This window comes from Myotis myotis, unplaced genomic scaffold, assembly GCF_014108235.1.
Source record: "Myotis myotis isolate mMyoMyo1 unplaced genomic scaffold, mMyoMyo1.p scaffold_m19_p_17, whole genome shotgun sequence".
Taxonomy (NCBI): domain Eukaryota; kingdom Metazoa; phylum Chordata; class Mammalia; order Chiroptera; family Vespertilionidae; genus Myotis; species Myotis myotis.
In genome coordinates, this window is record NW_023416321.1 from 2939563 (window position 1) to 2953463 (window position 13901).

The 13901-nt window shown below is 62.2% G+C and overlaps 1 protein-coding gene across 7 annotated transcripts in view; it reads right to left on the reverse strand.

Moving 5' to 3' along the window:
- Positions 1 to 95: 95 nt before the first annotated feature.
- TMEM94 (transmembrane protein 94) overlaps positions 96 to 13901 on the reverse strand; it is a 30943-nt gene continuing 17137 nt past the window's right edge. For 4 of the 7 annotated variants that reach the window (XM_036339457.1, XM_036339458.1, XM_036339453.1 and 1 more), the window contains 30 exons: positions 13101 to 13220; positions 12681 to 12808; positions 12259 to 12395; positions 10629 to 10831; positions 10137 to 10288; positions 9680 to 9782; positions 9395 to 9481; positions 9033 to 9149; positions 8668 to 8724; positions 8302 to 8406; positions 8004 to 8168; positions 7613 to 7822; positions 6780 to 7095; positions 6347 to 6520; positions 5876 to 5978; positions 5552 to 5769; positions 4677 to 4858; positions 4439 to 4589; positions 4079 to 4191; positions 3892 to 3991; positions 3466 to 3574; positions 3069 to 3258; positions 2778 to 2855; positions 2422 to 2507; positions 2058 to 2139; positions 1633 to 1781; positions 1454 to 1548; positions 1255 to 1348; positions 910 to 1080; positions 96 to 756 (listed from right to left, as the gene is read on the reverse strand). In XM_036339457.1, the coding sequence (XP_036195350.1) occupies positions 684 to 756; positions 910 to 1080; positions 1255 to 1348; positions 1454 to 1548; positions 1633 to 1781; positions 2058 to 2139; positions 2422 to 2507; positions 2778 to 2855; positions 3069 to 3258; positions 3466 to 3574; positions 3892 to 3991; positions 4079 to 4191; positions 4439 to 4589; positions 4677 to 4858; positions 5552 to 5769; positions 5876 to 5978; positions 6347 to 6520; positions 6780 to 7095; positions 7613 to 7822; positions 8004 to 8168; positions 8302 to 8406; positions 8668 to 8724; positions 9033 to 9149; positions 9395 to 9481; positions 9680 to 9782; positions 10137 to 10288; positions 10629 to 10831; positions 12259 to 12395; positions 12681 to 12808; positions 13101 to 13220 (4068 nt within the window). In that variant the 3' untranslated portion in view covers positions 96 to 683. The remainder of the gene's footprint in view (positions 757 to 909; positions 1081 to 1254; positions 1349 to 1453; positions 1549 to 1632; positions 1782 to 2057; positions 2140 to 2421; positions 2508 to 2777; positions 2856 to 3068; positions 3259 to 3465; positions 3575 to 3891; positions 3992 to 4078; positions 4192 to 4438; positions 4590 to 4676; positions 4859 to 5551; positions 5770 to 5875; positions 5979 to 6346; positions 6521 to 6779; positions 7096 to 7612; positions 7823 to 8003; positions 8169 to 8301; positions 8407 to 8667; positions 8725 to 9032; positions 9150 to 9394; positions 9482 to 9679; positions 9783 to 10136; positions 10289 to 10628; positions 10832 to 12258; positions 12396 to 12680; positions 12809 to 13100; positions 13221 to 13901) is intronic. The other 3 variants (XM_036339454.1, XM_036339459.1, XM_036339456.1) reach the window with 2 other exon arrangements.

Genomic DNA, 13901 nt, shown 5'->3' on the forward strand with positions numbered 1-13901 from the left:
GCTCATTTCCAGTAAAAAATATACACCAGTAAAAACATTCTCACAGGAGAACGATGCAGGGGCTGGAGGAGCCCTGGGCGTGTCCCCGAGACTGACTGGTGGCCAGCTCGAGGCAGGCACAGGGAGAGGTTCTAGGGTGAGGGGTCCTTCACCTTCAGGTCCCTGTGAGGCTCCCCTACAGAGGGAGGAGGGGAAGTGCTTGGCCACATCCAGGTCCCTGCCCCAGGAAGACAGGATGGAGGGTCACCCTGGCCTTCAGTGGCGACCTTGAGAGTTGACTGGACCCCCCCACAGCTGCTGTCAAGGTTCCTTCAAAAAAGGTTGAGGCCCTGGCCCCACGTTCACAGCCCCGCCCAGGGGCCCCAGAGCACAGGGCACTGGCTTAGTGCACCCTGAAGAGGGACAGCCCCCAGGAGTGGGCTGGGAGCCCCTTTGCGAAGCACATGAGGTCAGACATTCAAGAAGGCCCCTGGTGAGGCGCAGGGAAGAGCCGGGCTGTCCTGACACGGCATTGGCTCCTTCACTCCTCCACAGTAGCCCTGGGGTCAAGACGACAGCTGGGTCTGGCACGGGATCTGGGCCTCCGGTGCCATGGGGCACAAGAGCAAACCCTGAAACATTCATGATACCAACTCCCCAGACTCAGAAATGGGTCTGGTACTGTGACCACCAAGGCCGATGGCTCAGAAGGGAGAGTTCATGCCCAGCTTGGTTTCAAACTGCAGCTTCTGTCGCTTCTGGTAGCGGACCCGGACCCTGGGGGAGGGGGGCGGGGATTAAATCAGGGGTCAGGGCAGGCCACAGGAGGAGGCAGGGATGGGTAGCCAGGAGGCGAGGGAGTGATGCCCAGGGGATGACAGGCTTAGGGAGCAGGCCCGGCCCAGAGGGAGTGCCCTGCTGGTGGCTCACCGGATCTCATGCAGCTTCACGATCTCGTTGCTGACCACCACAAGGACCAGGGACAGGCAGCCCAGGAGCCACGTCAGCAGAGGCACGTCCTCCAGGCCAAAGTGGACGCGGCTGTCCCTGTGCGTCCACAGCTGCAGGTCAACCGCCGTCTGGACCACCTGCCCCAGCAGCCTGCAGGAGGAGGTGGCAGCGCCGGGTCAACCTGGGACTTCTCGCTCCCTTCCCTGCTTTTCTCAGTACAGCAGTAGCTCAAGAAGGGCAACCTTCAATCTCCACCCAAACCCCACCCTCAAGTCATAGCCCTGCCCCAGCCCCCGCCCCCTCCTCCAGCTGAGCCACACTCACACCACGGGCACCGTCATGGACCACCAGAGGTTGGTCAAGGGGCTCTTTCTCCACAGGGGCTTGGTGCGATGCACGTGGGTGACAGAAATGAAGACTGGAGAAAATGGAATCAGAGGGGGCGTCAGACTTGCCACGGCCCAAGGCCTGGTCCCCAGGGCACCCCACCAGCCACCACTGGCCCCCTTCCGGGAGCCCTTACCAGTGTGCAGGACGATCAGGGCGGCAGTGAGCTTCTGAGCCAGTAGCAGCCCATTGGCAAAGTCATCAAACCAGGCTGGAGCCGTGTCTGCATGGCTGCCAAAGCAAGGTGTGCACTCAGCCCTCTCCGGGCCCTGCGGAGGTGGCCTGGGGGCGAGGTGGGCCGGGGGCAGGACTCACCTGGGCAGCATGATGGAGGAGCAGTTGGTGAGGTTGCGGGCCCGGGAGCTGTCACAGAAGCTCTGCAGTGTGAAGCCAAAGCAGATGAGGCACGAGCCGATGGTGAGACTGAACTTGAGCAAGAAGCAGAGCAGGAAGTAGTGCTGGGTCTGTGGGAAGAAGGAGCCTGTCACGCCAGAGGCCACGGCCCCTGCGGCCCTCGGCACTCGGATTCAACAGGCTCTTCGTGAGTGGGCAGCCCGGATGGGGGAACGGAGCAGGGACTGCCCGCCCCGGCGAGGATCTTTCCCAGCTCTGTCCCCCCACCTCCCTTTGGTGGGGGGCACTGTGGTGGAGGCCCATCTGATCACTCCCTGCCTCAAGGATCAGCCTCTTCTATGCTCGTTCCTGGGAAAGGCCCAGGCTCACAGGTCCACTTCGCTTACCTTCTTAGGAATGGAGAGAAGGTTTTTCCCTGTTGCCACAGACATGACGGAGCTATGGGGGGGCTTCCCCAGCAGAGAGATGCTGAAAAGCAGAGACTGGGTGAAGGGCGGCGCCATGACCCTCTGTCTCCCAATTCCCATGTGAGAAGCCTTTTTGGAGTCTTGGGTCAGGGTTGGTGGGCAGGAGGGATAAGACAAAGGGGCACCCACCACAACACACACACACACACCCCACACACACACCCATGCTCCCTCTGCGAGAGGAGGTGAGCACTGAGCAGGGCTCCCTGAACCCGGGCTCCTGGGGTGCTCGGTGACCTCCCACCCCGCCTGCCTGGGCACAGAGGGCCGGCTGGCTTCTCACCTGAGCAGGGGATAGCAAAAGCAGGACAGCCACAGGATGTCGGTGGTACTGAGCAGCGGTGGCAGCTGGACTAGGCAAGAGAGGAACTGGGCCAGGAGAGCCCCGGAAGCACCGTTAGGTTCTGACAAACAGGACTGGGAGCCCCGAGGCTGCCTCGCCCTGGGCCCAGACAGACGCTCACATCCTGGCCTAGTGGAGCTGGGGCTGGAGGGGACACTATTCTGCTCAGGGGTCATCTCCAAAAGCCCAGCGGTGTCAGGGGGGCCCTAGGCTGTGCTGCATCCTCCCAGCTCCCAACTGGCCTCAGACTCTGGCCCTTGAGCAAAGAAGCAGGCGGGGAGGGGACAATGTCTCACCTGGATGACCACGAGAGACAGCTGGCACTGCAGCAGGAAGAGGAAGCACTTGCGAATGCCGTAGGTGGCATGCCGAGCCTAGGGGCCGGGAAGGACAGATCGTGGCCTCGCTCAGACCCTATAGCTGACCAACCTCAGCCAGGAGCCAGATGCCCCAATGCTCCTGCACACCAAGCCGCCCGCCCGGGAGAGCTTCGCCCGGAGGCAACCCAGATGGATCCGGTGTCCTGATAACCCCCCACCCCAAGCAGGCCCTGCACCCCCGCTCCCACCACCAGCCCAAGCCCCCACCTGCTCGATGAGGCGGATGATGCTGATGGTCTCCTCCTGGCGGAAGGCCAGGGAGCAGGGCAGGCTGTTGAGCTGCCCCGAGAGCTGCAGGGGAGAAAGGCCATCCGAGGCCTGGGCCATGTTGGTGCTGGTGGCATAGCCGAAGGTCTCCCAGGAGCAGCGGGATGGGTACAGGGGGTCCAGGGCAATGCTGAGCAGCACAGGGGGAAGCGTACCCATCAGCTGTACTTCGAGAGACCCCATCTCCCACAGGACGGGGCGAGCACCTGCTCCCTCTTCTCCCCACCATGCCCAGGTCCCTTGGTCCCCTCAACCAGGGCAAGATCGGCCATGATATACGCTCAGCCCCATGCAAACCCAATCTGGGGTTTCCGGGAGGCAGAGGCGGTGCCCCGACCTGATGTCGCTCTGGAGGAAGAGGCAGCTGTTCCGCAGGTTGGCAGAGCTGCCCAGGCAGCAGGTCACCTCCCCGTACTCCTGCATGATCTTGATCATCTCACACATGGCTGAGGGCAGAGTCGGTCACAAATCAGGCAGGCGGAGCCCCATGCAGGGCACTGGGTAGAGACCCCCAGGACAGGAGGAGACAGGAAGTGGGCTCCCCCTTTGTGACTATCCTACCCAATCCTCTGACACTTCTCACTCCCCAGAATGGCACGCCCATGGCTCCAGCCCACTAGACTCCCCAGCTCCTCCCAGCCCAGGTGCCTTTGCTCCCTGCAGGGGAAGCCCACACTTCCTAAAGATCTCACGGGGTCCCAGCCTTGTCAGCGCTCAGTGGAAGGGAACGGGCTGCCCGAGTCACTGTGGCCACAGTACTCACTCTCGGGGGTACAGTCAGTGAACAGGGGCACGAGCAGGGGCACGTTGTCGATGTTCTGCAGGTGGGGCCGCACCTGGTGGATGCCCCGGGGCAGCTTGGCCTGGAGAAAAAGCAGAGATGCCCGTGACCCTCCTTCCTCTGCCATGTGCCACTTCCAGGGGCCGGGGGCGCAGACCTGCTGCCGTACCCGGTTGCAGTCCTCCAGGAAGCTGGGGAGGTCACTGTCCGTAGGCTGGAAGCTGATGAGGTCGGAATGGCCCTCCTCCATCATCAGGAGCCCTTCTGCATCATCTCGGGACACTGTGGGGATGAAAGGCCGTCCCTCACCTTGGGGCCAGCCTTCTGGAGGCCTTTCCTTGCCCTGCAAATGGCATGGAACTTCCTGCCCGCAGGTCCCCTCTCCTCCCCTGTCAGCTGCTGTTACCACAGGGAGATCTGAGCCATTTTCCAAGGGAATGTATGTATCAGGAGGGCTCTATGGGGCTCTTTCTGGAATAGTTCCAAGGTGGGGGGAGTCACCCACCCCCACTTTGTCCCCACCACAAACCTTTGCCCTCACCCTGATTCAGGTCATCGTGCAGGGAGCCAGCGTGGCTGGGGCTGGAGGGGGGGATCTCGGAGCCAGGCATGTCCCCATTGGGTGTGAGGGAGATGTGGCAGTTCCAGCCTGTCTCCAGGCCCATCTTCTCTGCAAACACCTGCGGAAGGCAGATGGCCATGAACGAGGGGCCCCGAAGCCCGTGGGAACAAGGATTGGTGGCGGCAGAGGGGTTGGCTCTCCCCACCTTGCTTTTGAGCTCATCCTCCAAAGAGAAGTAGACGAAGCGAATGCAGGCATTGACCAGCCCGTCGATGAGGCGCACGACGTCCAGCCGGGCCTGGTACTGGGAGGACACCATGCCCATGAAGATCTGGCCGCTCAGGGCCTGCATGCAGTCTTCCTTCTCCAGCACCTCCCCGATCCCTTCTTCAGGTCGGCACAAGGCACCAAGACCAGCCAGGACATGGCCCAGTCAGGACACCCGGAACCAGCAAATTCCAGGAGGCAGCCCAGGGCCACACACGCAGATGCCACACCCAAATCAAAGAGCACGCGGGCCCCCACGGACCACACACAGCCACGCACGCACACAGCCGGGGCACATGGAGGAGCCAACAGACACAGGAGAAAAGACAATGAAAGGCACTCATCAGTCCGGTGACAATCCCCCTGAGTGACAACAGCCTGGCCCTGGTCTGGGCAAGGGGGCTGGCCCCACCCTTGGCAACGGCTTCAATTCATCGTCTCTCAGATCATAAGACCCCGTGAGTTTGGCGGAGAGGAGGGTGGGGGTCAGTGGAGCTCTGAGTCCCTCTGTCCCTGCAGGGTCTGGGACCTGGCCTTGGTCTGACTCAGAGAGGCTCATGCTCTACGGCCTCTATTGTGTAACTCTCACAGAAAGCGGTTTTCTATGTCGTCCCACTGGAGTGTCACAAGAAACCCGTGAGGAGGACAGAGGAAGCACCCGGTTTATACGGGAGATGACAAAGGGACCCCCCCAGGTCACCAGATAGTGACTGGCCCCCTGGGCGTTCCAGGCCCAGGGCTGTGCCCGCTGTCCCCTCTGCCCTCGGGAAGCCCTTCCCACTCTGGCCCCCACAGGACGGCCGCGCACGGTACCATCGGAACTCCAGCTGTTGTGGCGGGTGCTCAGCTTGATGGGGGTGGTGCTGGGCAGCTCGCACAGGGTGAAGATGCTGCTCTGGCCCGGCGCCTGCACCAGCTCGATGCACTTGCCATTGAGCTGGGAGGACAGGCTGCAGCTCATGGGCTTGTAGGCGAAGGCGGAGCAGTAGCCAGACAGGCAGGCGCGCTGGTAGAAATCCAGCACTTTCTTTCTGCCAGGGAAGCAGGGTGGAAGTGAGGCGAGTGGTCCTGGGACACCCCAGGACTGTGAGCAGGAAGGCAGACCGCCTGAGCCCAATGCTCTGGCCCCTCACCCACCTGTCGGAACCCGAAAGAGGGTAGATGTCAGCTCCATCCCAGAAGTCTGTGCAGGCCTCCAAGACCACGTCTGCTGTGCCATGGGACAGCATCTGTTCTGTGCCTGCGGGGAGTGAATAAAAAGGCCAGACCATCAGTGCCCAAGCCACCCCTGCTGCTCACTGTGACCTCACAGGTAGCACTGCCATCGTGGGGTGGAGGGAACGAGCCAGGCCTGGCCGTAGCGAGCCTGTGTAGAACGCCGCTGGGCTTGTCATGCAGGCACTAAGCTGCCCATCCTTCAGACAGTCCCATCCTCTGTGACTGCCACCATCCCAGCCTGGTTCCCCAAACCAATCCCTGCCACATCTGAGGTCTTAAGAAGCTGCCTGGTGCTCATCTACTCATCCCAAAAAGGGACAAGGAGGGCAGAGCCTCGGCCCAAGCTGCTGGAAGGTTTGTCCTGATGTGGGCCAAGCACGGGAGGCTCACTGGTGGTGGTGTCCTTGATGAAGAGGCTGATCATGTGGCTGAGCGGGGGGCGCCGCTTGGTGACACAGGACAGCCTCCCCAGGGAGCTCTCCTTCACCATCTCGGCACTGGGGAGGCGATAGAGCGCCAGGTGGTTCTGCTGCTTGAAGAGCTCCTTGGCCCCAGGAGTGAAGCCTGCAGGGGGAGGGCAGCAGTCAGGGCCTCTGGGAGAAAGCCCAGGCACTGCGCCTGCCCCCCGCCCTCCACCTCATGGGACAAAATCCATGCTGGCTGGCCCCTTCCACCCCTTCACCCCCAGTTCTGTTCTCAGATTGGGAAGCAGTCAGACAGCAGTGCCTGTTAAAGGGCAAGGACCAGGAGCTAGGAGGCTTCCCGGGGATCTCGGTAAATGCCATGCCCGGGACTGGTCTGTCTGGAGTTGGTGGCCACGCACCGATGAGGCGGGCGAGCTCGCAGAGCCCCCAGGGCACGTGGACGGGCAGCACGGCGCTGTGGCTCTCCTGCAGGGCGATGTTGCACAGGTGGTCGGAGAAGCGGCACAGCCGCTCGGTGACGCTGGCGTTGCACAGGTTCAGCAGCACGTTGAGGCCCAAGGGCTTGAGGGAGGTGAGGTGCAGCTGCCAGTTGGAGTCATCAAACTGGATGCAGGGGGGGTTCTGCTGGTCCTGCGACAGGCTCAGCATCTCCAAGTGGTAGTCACACACGAAGTCCTCCGCCTCGTAGGGCTCGCTCTCCAGCCCAGGCTGCGTCTGGGGGCAACGTGGAGGGGACAGGGGGCCTCAGACTGGGACGGGTGTGGGGTGCTCCTGAGAGAAGATCCCCCTTCCCAGCACAGCATGCTCACGCTTCCCCAGCCCTCCCAGAAATCCCCGCCTTGTCTTTCTTGAGTTCCTGGCTGCTTCTGGATCTTGTGCCCAATGACACTGGCAATACCTAAGAAGCGGGTGAACAGACCAAGGAGGAAACAACAAAGGACCTTTTTCAGGGAAAATATTTTCGAGGGAGGCACGGGCAGGCCGCGGCTAGGAGGAAGGGGCCTCCCCGCACCAATGGCCAGCAGCGAGATCCAGGGAGGGGCAAGGGCCGACTTCACAGAGGAGCCGTGGGCGAAGCCACAGGAGGTGCCCTGCCAGGCCAAACCTGGGGACCTGAGAAGCTGTGCTTCCAGCACCACCCATCAGGCTGGCTGCACCCCTCGGGCCCCTGCAGCAAGGGAGGCTGGACGCCCTGAGCCTGACCGCGGGGGCTGCTCTCCGCCCCCCTCACCTTGCCGGGCTCATCCTCACAGCCTTCTGGGTCCCTGTTGAAGCTCACGTTCGAGCCGGACAGGTGTTTGCTGTGGCCGTGCGCTCTGTGGTGAGAGCAGGGCTCAGGGACCTTGGGGCCGTCAGCAGGCCAGTCTCCGCGCTCCTGCTCATTGGCCAGGTGCAGCGTGGTGTTCAGGGAGCCAGCCAGGAGGGCATCCCGCTCGTGGGGCTGAGGAGAGCAAGGGGTACAGGCCTCAGACCCGGGTCCCGACGGCTGCCTGGACCAGGCAGGGTGCTGACGTCCCCTCTGCCTTGTGGGGGCTCCACCTGCACTGCTCAGAGGCAGATCCTAATGGTGCCCACGCCCGCCTTCTCCCTTAGCCTCGCCCTCCCTGAGGCCCCCGCCGCACCTCCTCCTCCACCTCGGGGTGGCAGAAGGAGCGGGTGGACAGGTCATCCGTCAGGTCCTCGTGGCTGCTGTGCGGAGGCTCCACCTTCCCGCTGAAGAACAGCACGGTCTCTGGGCTGGGATTTGGCCACGACAGGATCCCCTGTTTGTCTACACAGCACAGGACCTGTGGGGAGAGATGGTGGGGGAGACGGGCTTGGCATTCCCCAACCTGCCAGGGGCCATGGAGGGGCAGACAGGCACCCAGGTGCGGCAGGAAGCAGGCCTGCTGAGGCGGGCCCTCCCGCAGGGCCCCTCACCGTGACGGAGCCCAGGCTGTGCAGCAGGCTGGAGCTGTGGCTCAGCGTGGACGACGTCCCCTGGATCACCCGCAGGAAGTGGCCCCAAATGCTGCGCAGCATTTCCTGGTGGGAGAAAGTCCATGAAGCCGTTTGGGACTCAGCCACATTTCCCAGGAGAGAGCCTCTGGGGTCACCAGAGGCAACGGTCCAGGGGCACCGGAAGCTGGGGTGCAGAGGCATTTGTCCGGGCAGGGCAGCGACACACTGCCCATGTGAGATGAGGACTCGGGGCTCTGAGAGCCTCCTGGAGGCTAGAAGGTCATAAAGTGGGGGCGTCCAGGGTTCCAGAAGGGACCTGGGGCAGGATCGGCCCGGTGCGTGTACCTGAGTGGACACGGCTTCTGTGTAGCTGCTGAGAGTATCCTCCGAGAACTTGGCCAGCTGCACGGAGAGAAGGGGGAGCTCAGGGAAGGCACTGCCCTCACACAGGCCTCCAAGCTACAAGTGGGGCCCCACACCAGCAAGGCTCCCAACATCTGGGCAAAGGACGGCCCCAGGCAGCCCCGGTCCCTGTGTGCTGAGAGCCAGGAGGCACTCACACCCCCGGGCCTGGCCTGGAGGCTCTTCTGGGTGGAAAGGGGTCCGCACTCCCACTCCTGTCCCTGTTCACTGGGGCAGAGCCGACTTCCTCTGTAGTTCCTGTCTTGGTTCCTTTTGCACGTGCCCCCAGATGCCTTGGGAAAACCTACCAGAGAGCTGGGGGAGCCTTTGCTCATCTGGGCCAGGACCCGGGCTTCTCCGCAGGCAGTTGCCAGGACCCAGAGGACTGGAAAGAGCAGGGGGAGGATGGGCAGGACGCCATTCACCTGCGAGAGAGGGACCCACACTGAGGGCTCTGGAAGAGCGGCTGGCCCCAGGGCGGGCGGGCAGGGCTGGGGTGAGGGGACAGGACAGCTGTCGGGGGCAGGGAGGGAGGAAGGTGAAGCAGGTGTTCTTAAGCTGAAGCCTAAGGGGCCCCTGGCTGCAGAGAAGGAGGGACAGCCAGGGAACATGAGGGGACTCGGCCACCAGGGAAGGAGGAAAGCAGGCCGAGAGGAAAGGAGGGGGTTACCTGTAGCTGGAGGAGGGTGTACTGCCAGGACGTGACCCCGGGGGCGTGCAGCATGAAGCGCAGGGCGTTGGTGATGAGGAAGCTGGCCTGTTGGGAGGGGGAGAGCCTTAACCCCCCAGCCCCAGAGAAGACCCAGGCTCTGAGGCTCCCCTTCCTCTGCCCACTCACCCCCCGACACTGGCTGGCTCACTCTGGGACCCCCGTCTCCCCTCCCACACTCACCTGAGCTGGCCCTGAGGCTCCCCCACTTCCCTCTCCCCTGCCCTGGCGCCCCACCTCACGCACCAGGACCACAGGCATGGCGTAGTGCAGCATCACCGACTGCACCGTGAACCTCTCGTTGTCCAGAGCAGTGATGGGACGGGACAGGGCCATGTCCAGGCACCATCTGCAGAAAGAGGTGACCCGATGCTCAAGGGAAAGGCCAGAAACGCGCACCTTCACTGAGCACCTGCACTGAGCATCTCGGAGGCCTGCGATTCCCTCCTATTCCTCCCCCAGCCAGGTGTCCCGGGGAGAGTGGCCTGTGCTGGCCTCCAGAGCTCCAACTGGGAGGGGAGCCATCACTGGGCTCAGAGTGCTCACAAGATGCTAGAGAGAGGAACCTACAGAGGGCCTGGCCTAAGGGGCCTCGAATGGACAGGTTCCTTCTTTGTCCCCCACGCCCTGCTCACAGAGGCACTGGGGAAGAGAAGAGGTCAGGGGTGCGGGGAGCAGGAGAAAGGCAGGGCAGCACCCCTACCTGATGTTGTCAATCACGGGGGTCTCAAGGACACGGAACAGCCGGTGCTGCTGGGGGTTCTGCGGCCCTTTCTTCAGCTCTCCCCGGGGGGAGGGCGGTGGCGAGAAAGGGGGAAACAGGTCTCCGGGCTCCAAGACGATGTGCTCATCATCCTGCCAGGGACAGAGGGGAGGAGGGGAGGGTGAGGAAAGGCTGCTCTCGGAGGCCCCTCTCCTTGACAACTCCAGCGAAGTGGGGACATCCACGGGGTTAGGGCCCATCAGTTAGCAGAGTCAGCTGGGGCGGGGCCTGTAGGACTGGATTCCTGGTGGTTTGAGGATCAGAGAAGAAAGAACAGGACAAGGCGGAGAAAGATGTCCCAGCCCTTCTTTGTTCCCCAAGAAGCTGTGAGCTGGCCTCCGGGGAGCTTCAGGATTAAGACTGGGACCCTCCCACCGCTGCCTGTGGACTCTCCCGCTGCACTGCCAGGGGAGGAGAAAAGTCTCGCGCTACCTTGATCCCCCTCAGAGAGGCGAACGATTCCTGGCCGGGCCTCAGAGCTATGATGTCTCCTTCTACCAACAGGCTAACTGGCAGGTTGACCAGATGTCCATCTCTGTAGGCCCAGTGCAGGGACCAGGACGGTGCAAAGGGCATGTGGAGGTCGGGGTACATGGCATCTGGCCACTTGATCTCCTTGCCATCCTTGAGGGCATCTGATGAGAACGGAAAGAGGGAGACCACCTGACCCAGGGCCCCAGCCAGACCCAGCACCTCGGAGCTTAGCCTGCCCGTGAAGCCTCTCTGAAATCCCGCATCCTTTCCAACACTTCCCCTCGGTCAAGGCCAAAGCCTTTCCCAACCACTCAGCCCAGGCACTTCCACCTCCTCTGAACACTGAAGCTCTTATTCTCTGTTTCCTTGTTCCTTTCAGATACATTTCACAACCATTGCTGAGGGTGTGCTGGGCCCCGTGCAAAGGTCAAAGGTGAGGACGCCACAGTCCCTGCCTTGAGGAGCCACCACCTAAGAGGGGGAGTGAGACTCGTGAGCAGATAACTCCGAACAAGGCAAACACACAGGCTAAGAGTGTTAGGGAACGTCCCGGAGCTGCAGGAGCACAGAGCTGGGGCAATCAGAGGTGGCTTCATGGAAGAGGGAGCACTGAGGATGGGCCTTGAAGGATGGCGAGGTTTCTGTCAGCCGGAGGTTGTGAGGGAAAAGCATGCTAGGTGAGGGACAGCAGGACAAAGGCACTGGAGCAGGGAAGTCCTCAGTGGGCTGGGAAGTGGGGAGGGGGAGTGGTTTTAACGTGAGGATGAGGAGCAAGAGAAGAGGCTGGAGGAAAAGGTCAGAGCTTGTGCCAGAGGTTCTGGGGAGCCACTGATAACGGCTTCGATAAACAGGAGGGAGCCACCGATGGTTCCTGAGCAAAGACTAGCTCCCCGAGAGCAGGACCCATCTTTCCCGGTCACCGCTGCACTCCCAGTGCCTACAAGGCTGCAATGAGTGAATCATATCACGTTCTCACTCAGGGCTGCAACCCCCACTGCCCAGGAGAAAGGTCTCATGAGAGGAGATGCTGTTCTCTTACAAGACCACACACTCCGGGGAAGCAGGACCCACTGTCTCCAAAGAGCCTGATGCAGTCTCCATCCACGGCCCGGGCTGCAGGAGCACTGGCCACGCGGCAGGATGAGCAGGAACCCGCCTGCCTGCGCTGTTTCCTTCTCCTTTTGGAGCTGGGCTGCCCCACCCTGAGCTCCCGGTTCGCTTCCCAGCCCCAATCCTCTGGCTCCTTCCCCGGCCCAGAACCAGTAGACAGGGCCGACTTGGAAGAGAAAATCTGACTGTCCTGCCAAGGGAGAGGGTCTTCCCTGTTAGTCTCCCAACGGACAGCGAGCCTGCAAGCCAACTGGCTGCTATTAGCCTTCCGGCCTGCCCGGGCCACTGCCTGGGCACCCACAGCGGCCCACGGCTCTCACTGTCCTGCTCAAAAGCACGCAGGGCATCCTGCCAACTCGCTGGATGCCCAGAGCCCCCAGAATGCCTACCAGAGGCAACGCCTATGTGCTGGGGCTCAGGAGGGGAGTCCTTCCTCTGACCCATCACAAAGCGCCTTTCGCCTGGCCCTTGATCTCACCTTGGATTTGGTCGATGATCCCTCGGAGCCTCCACTCCACCTCCCGACGTTTCAGCCGATCTTGCCGTGCGATGAGGATGAGGTTGAGAAGCAGCAAGAGAAACAGCGCCGAGGCATTCACCAGCTCCACCCCGTGGCTGGCGGGAAGGTGAGGGCTACTCGCACCAGCCCAGCCAACACAGGGCCCTGACTCCACAATCACAGCCCACCCAGTCTCCCTGCAAGAGTGTCGAGTCTGGTTCCGCCACCAACTAGCCAAGGGACTAGGATCCCTACACAGCTCAGGCGCCGGCTGTGGGGGCAGCTTCGGAGGAGCAGCCCATCTCCCCTGGGATGTCGTAGGTGGGATGGCAGACTCAGCTGAGGCAGGAGAGGGAAGGCCCAGAGCCCGGGGTAGGAGAGACTGGGCGGGAGCCACGTACCTGCCGGCCGGCTGGCCCCCGTAGCAGCCCAGCAGCAGCAGCACCGCCAGCAGCATGAGCGAGGCGCCCGGCCAGTGGAAACAGGAGCAGCGGTTACTGTGATGCAGGAAGCTGCTCCTCCACATCTCCTGGGGGTGGGGGGGGTGGACAGGGGCCGAGGGGTGAGAGGCCGGGACAAGGTCGTGGGAAGGGGCCGCCTTCCCCCCACACCCACCGACCCAGCCCCTGTGGCTGCCTCTGTCTTCTCGTTTTGGTCTTGGCTGGGGTCCAGCCGGTTGGGCTCCTGCAGCGGGAGGGGTCAGGACATGACTCTGGAAGGAAGCCCGGCTTCTTTCGGATTTTCCGTGATGCCTCGGTGGGCCCCCGGGCCCTGAGAATGGGCCCCAGGCTCCTCTGCCCTCCCCGCCAGGCTTGGCCTACCTTCCAGGTGAGACACTTCTTCTGCTCCCTCAGGTGTCCCTCCAGCACCGCCTCCAGCTGCTCCTTCAGGATGCTGAGGGCCTTCCGCGTGGACAGGCCCAGGGCCAAGGGGGGCTCGCCCTGCAGGGAAGCCAGAAGTGCTCAGCATGGCCCGGGAGGCCTCCCCCTTCCCAGGCCCCGCCTCCCTCCTCCCGAATCCTCCCCTCTTCCTCCACTAGCCCTTCCCTCGGGGTGTAAGCATGTTCCAATCTCCACTAAACTAAAGGACAGTCAAGTACACAGCCTCCTGCTCTTAAAGCCAAGTTTAAAACAAAACTTCCCATACTCAGTGCTTTCTGGCCTACCTTTCACTTGACTTTCACCCCACTGCCACCAGCCCCTCCCAGCCCATCAGATGCTGTCACTGCTGACCTCCCCGTCTACCTCACCGCTGCCACTTCAGATTCCATTATACCGGGGGGAGGGGGGGGGGGGGGACACTATCAGGGAGATACTAGCACTTCATTGTTCCTAGAGGAAAATTTAGGGAGAAAAACTCATCTTCTGTAACCACCATTTCATAAAAAGAGGGGATTACAACACACACCACCAGGAAGGACACATCTCGGAAAAAGGGCAGCTGTGCCCAAGAAAGGACCGAGAACTGCTACGCCTCCTCCCTTCTCTCTGAGGATGGGGGGCAGGAGAGTCCCCGGGTGACACTGCGGACGACCTACGGTCCTATGTGACCCCTGGCCCAGCCTCTCTCCTCCTTGAAACCCCCATTGCTGCTTTCTCCTTCTCTGACTGTTGTTTTCCCTC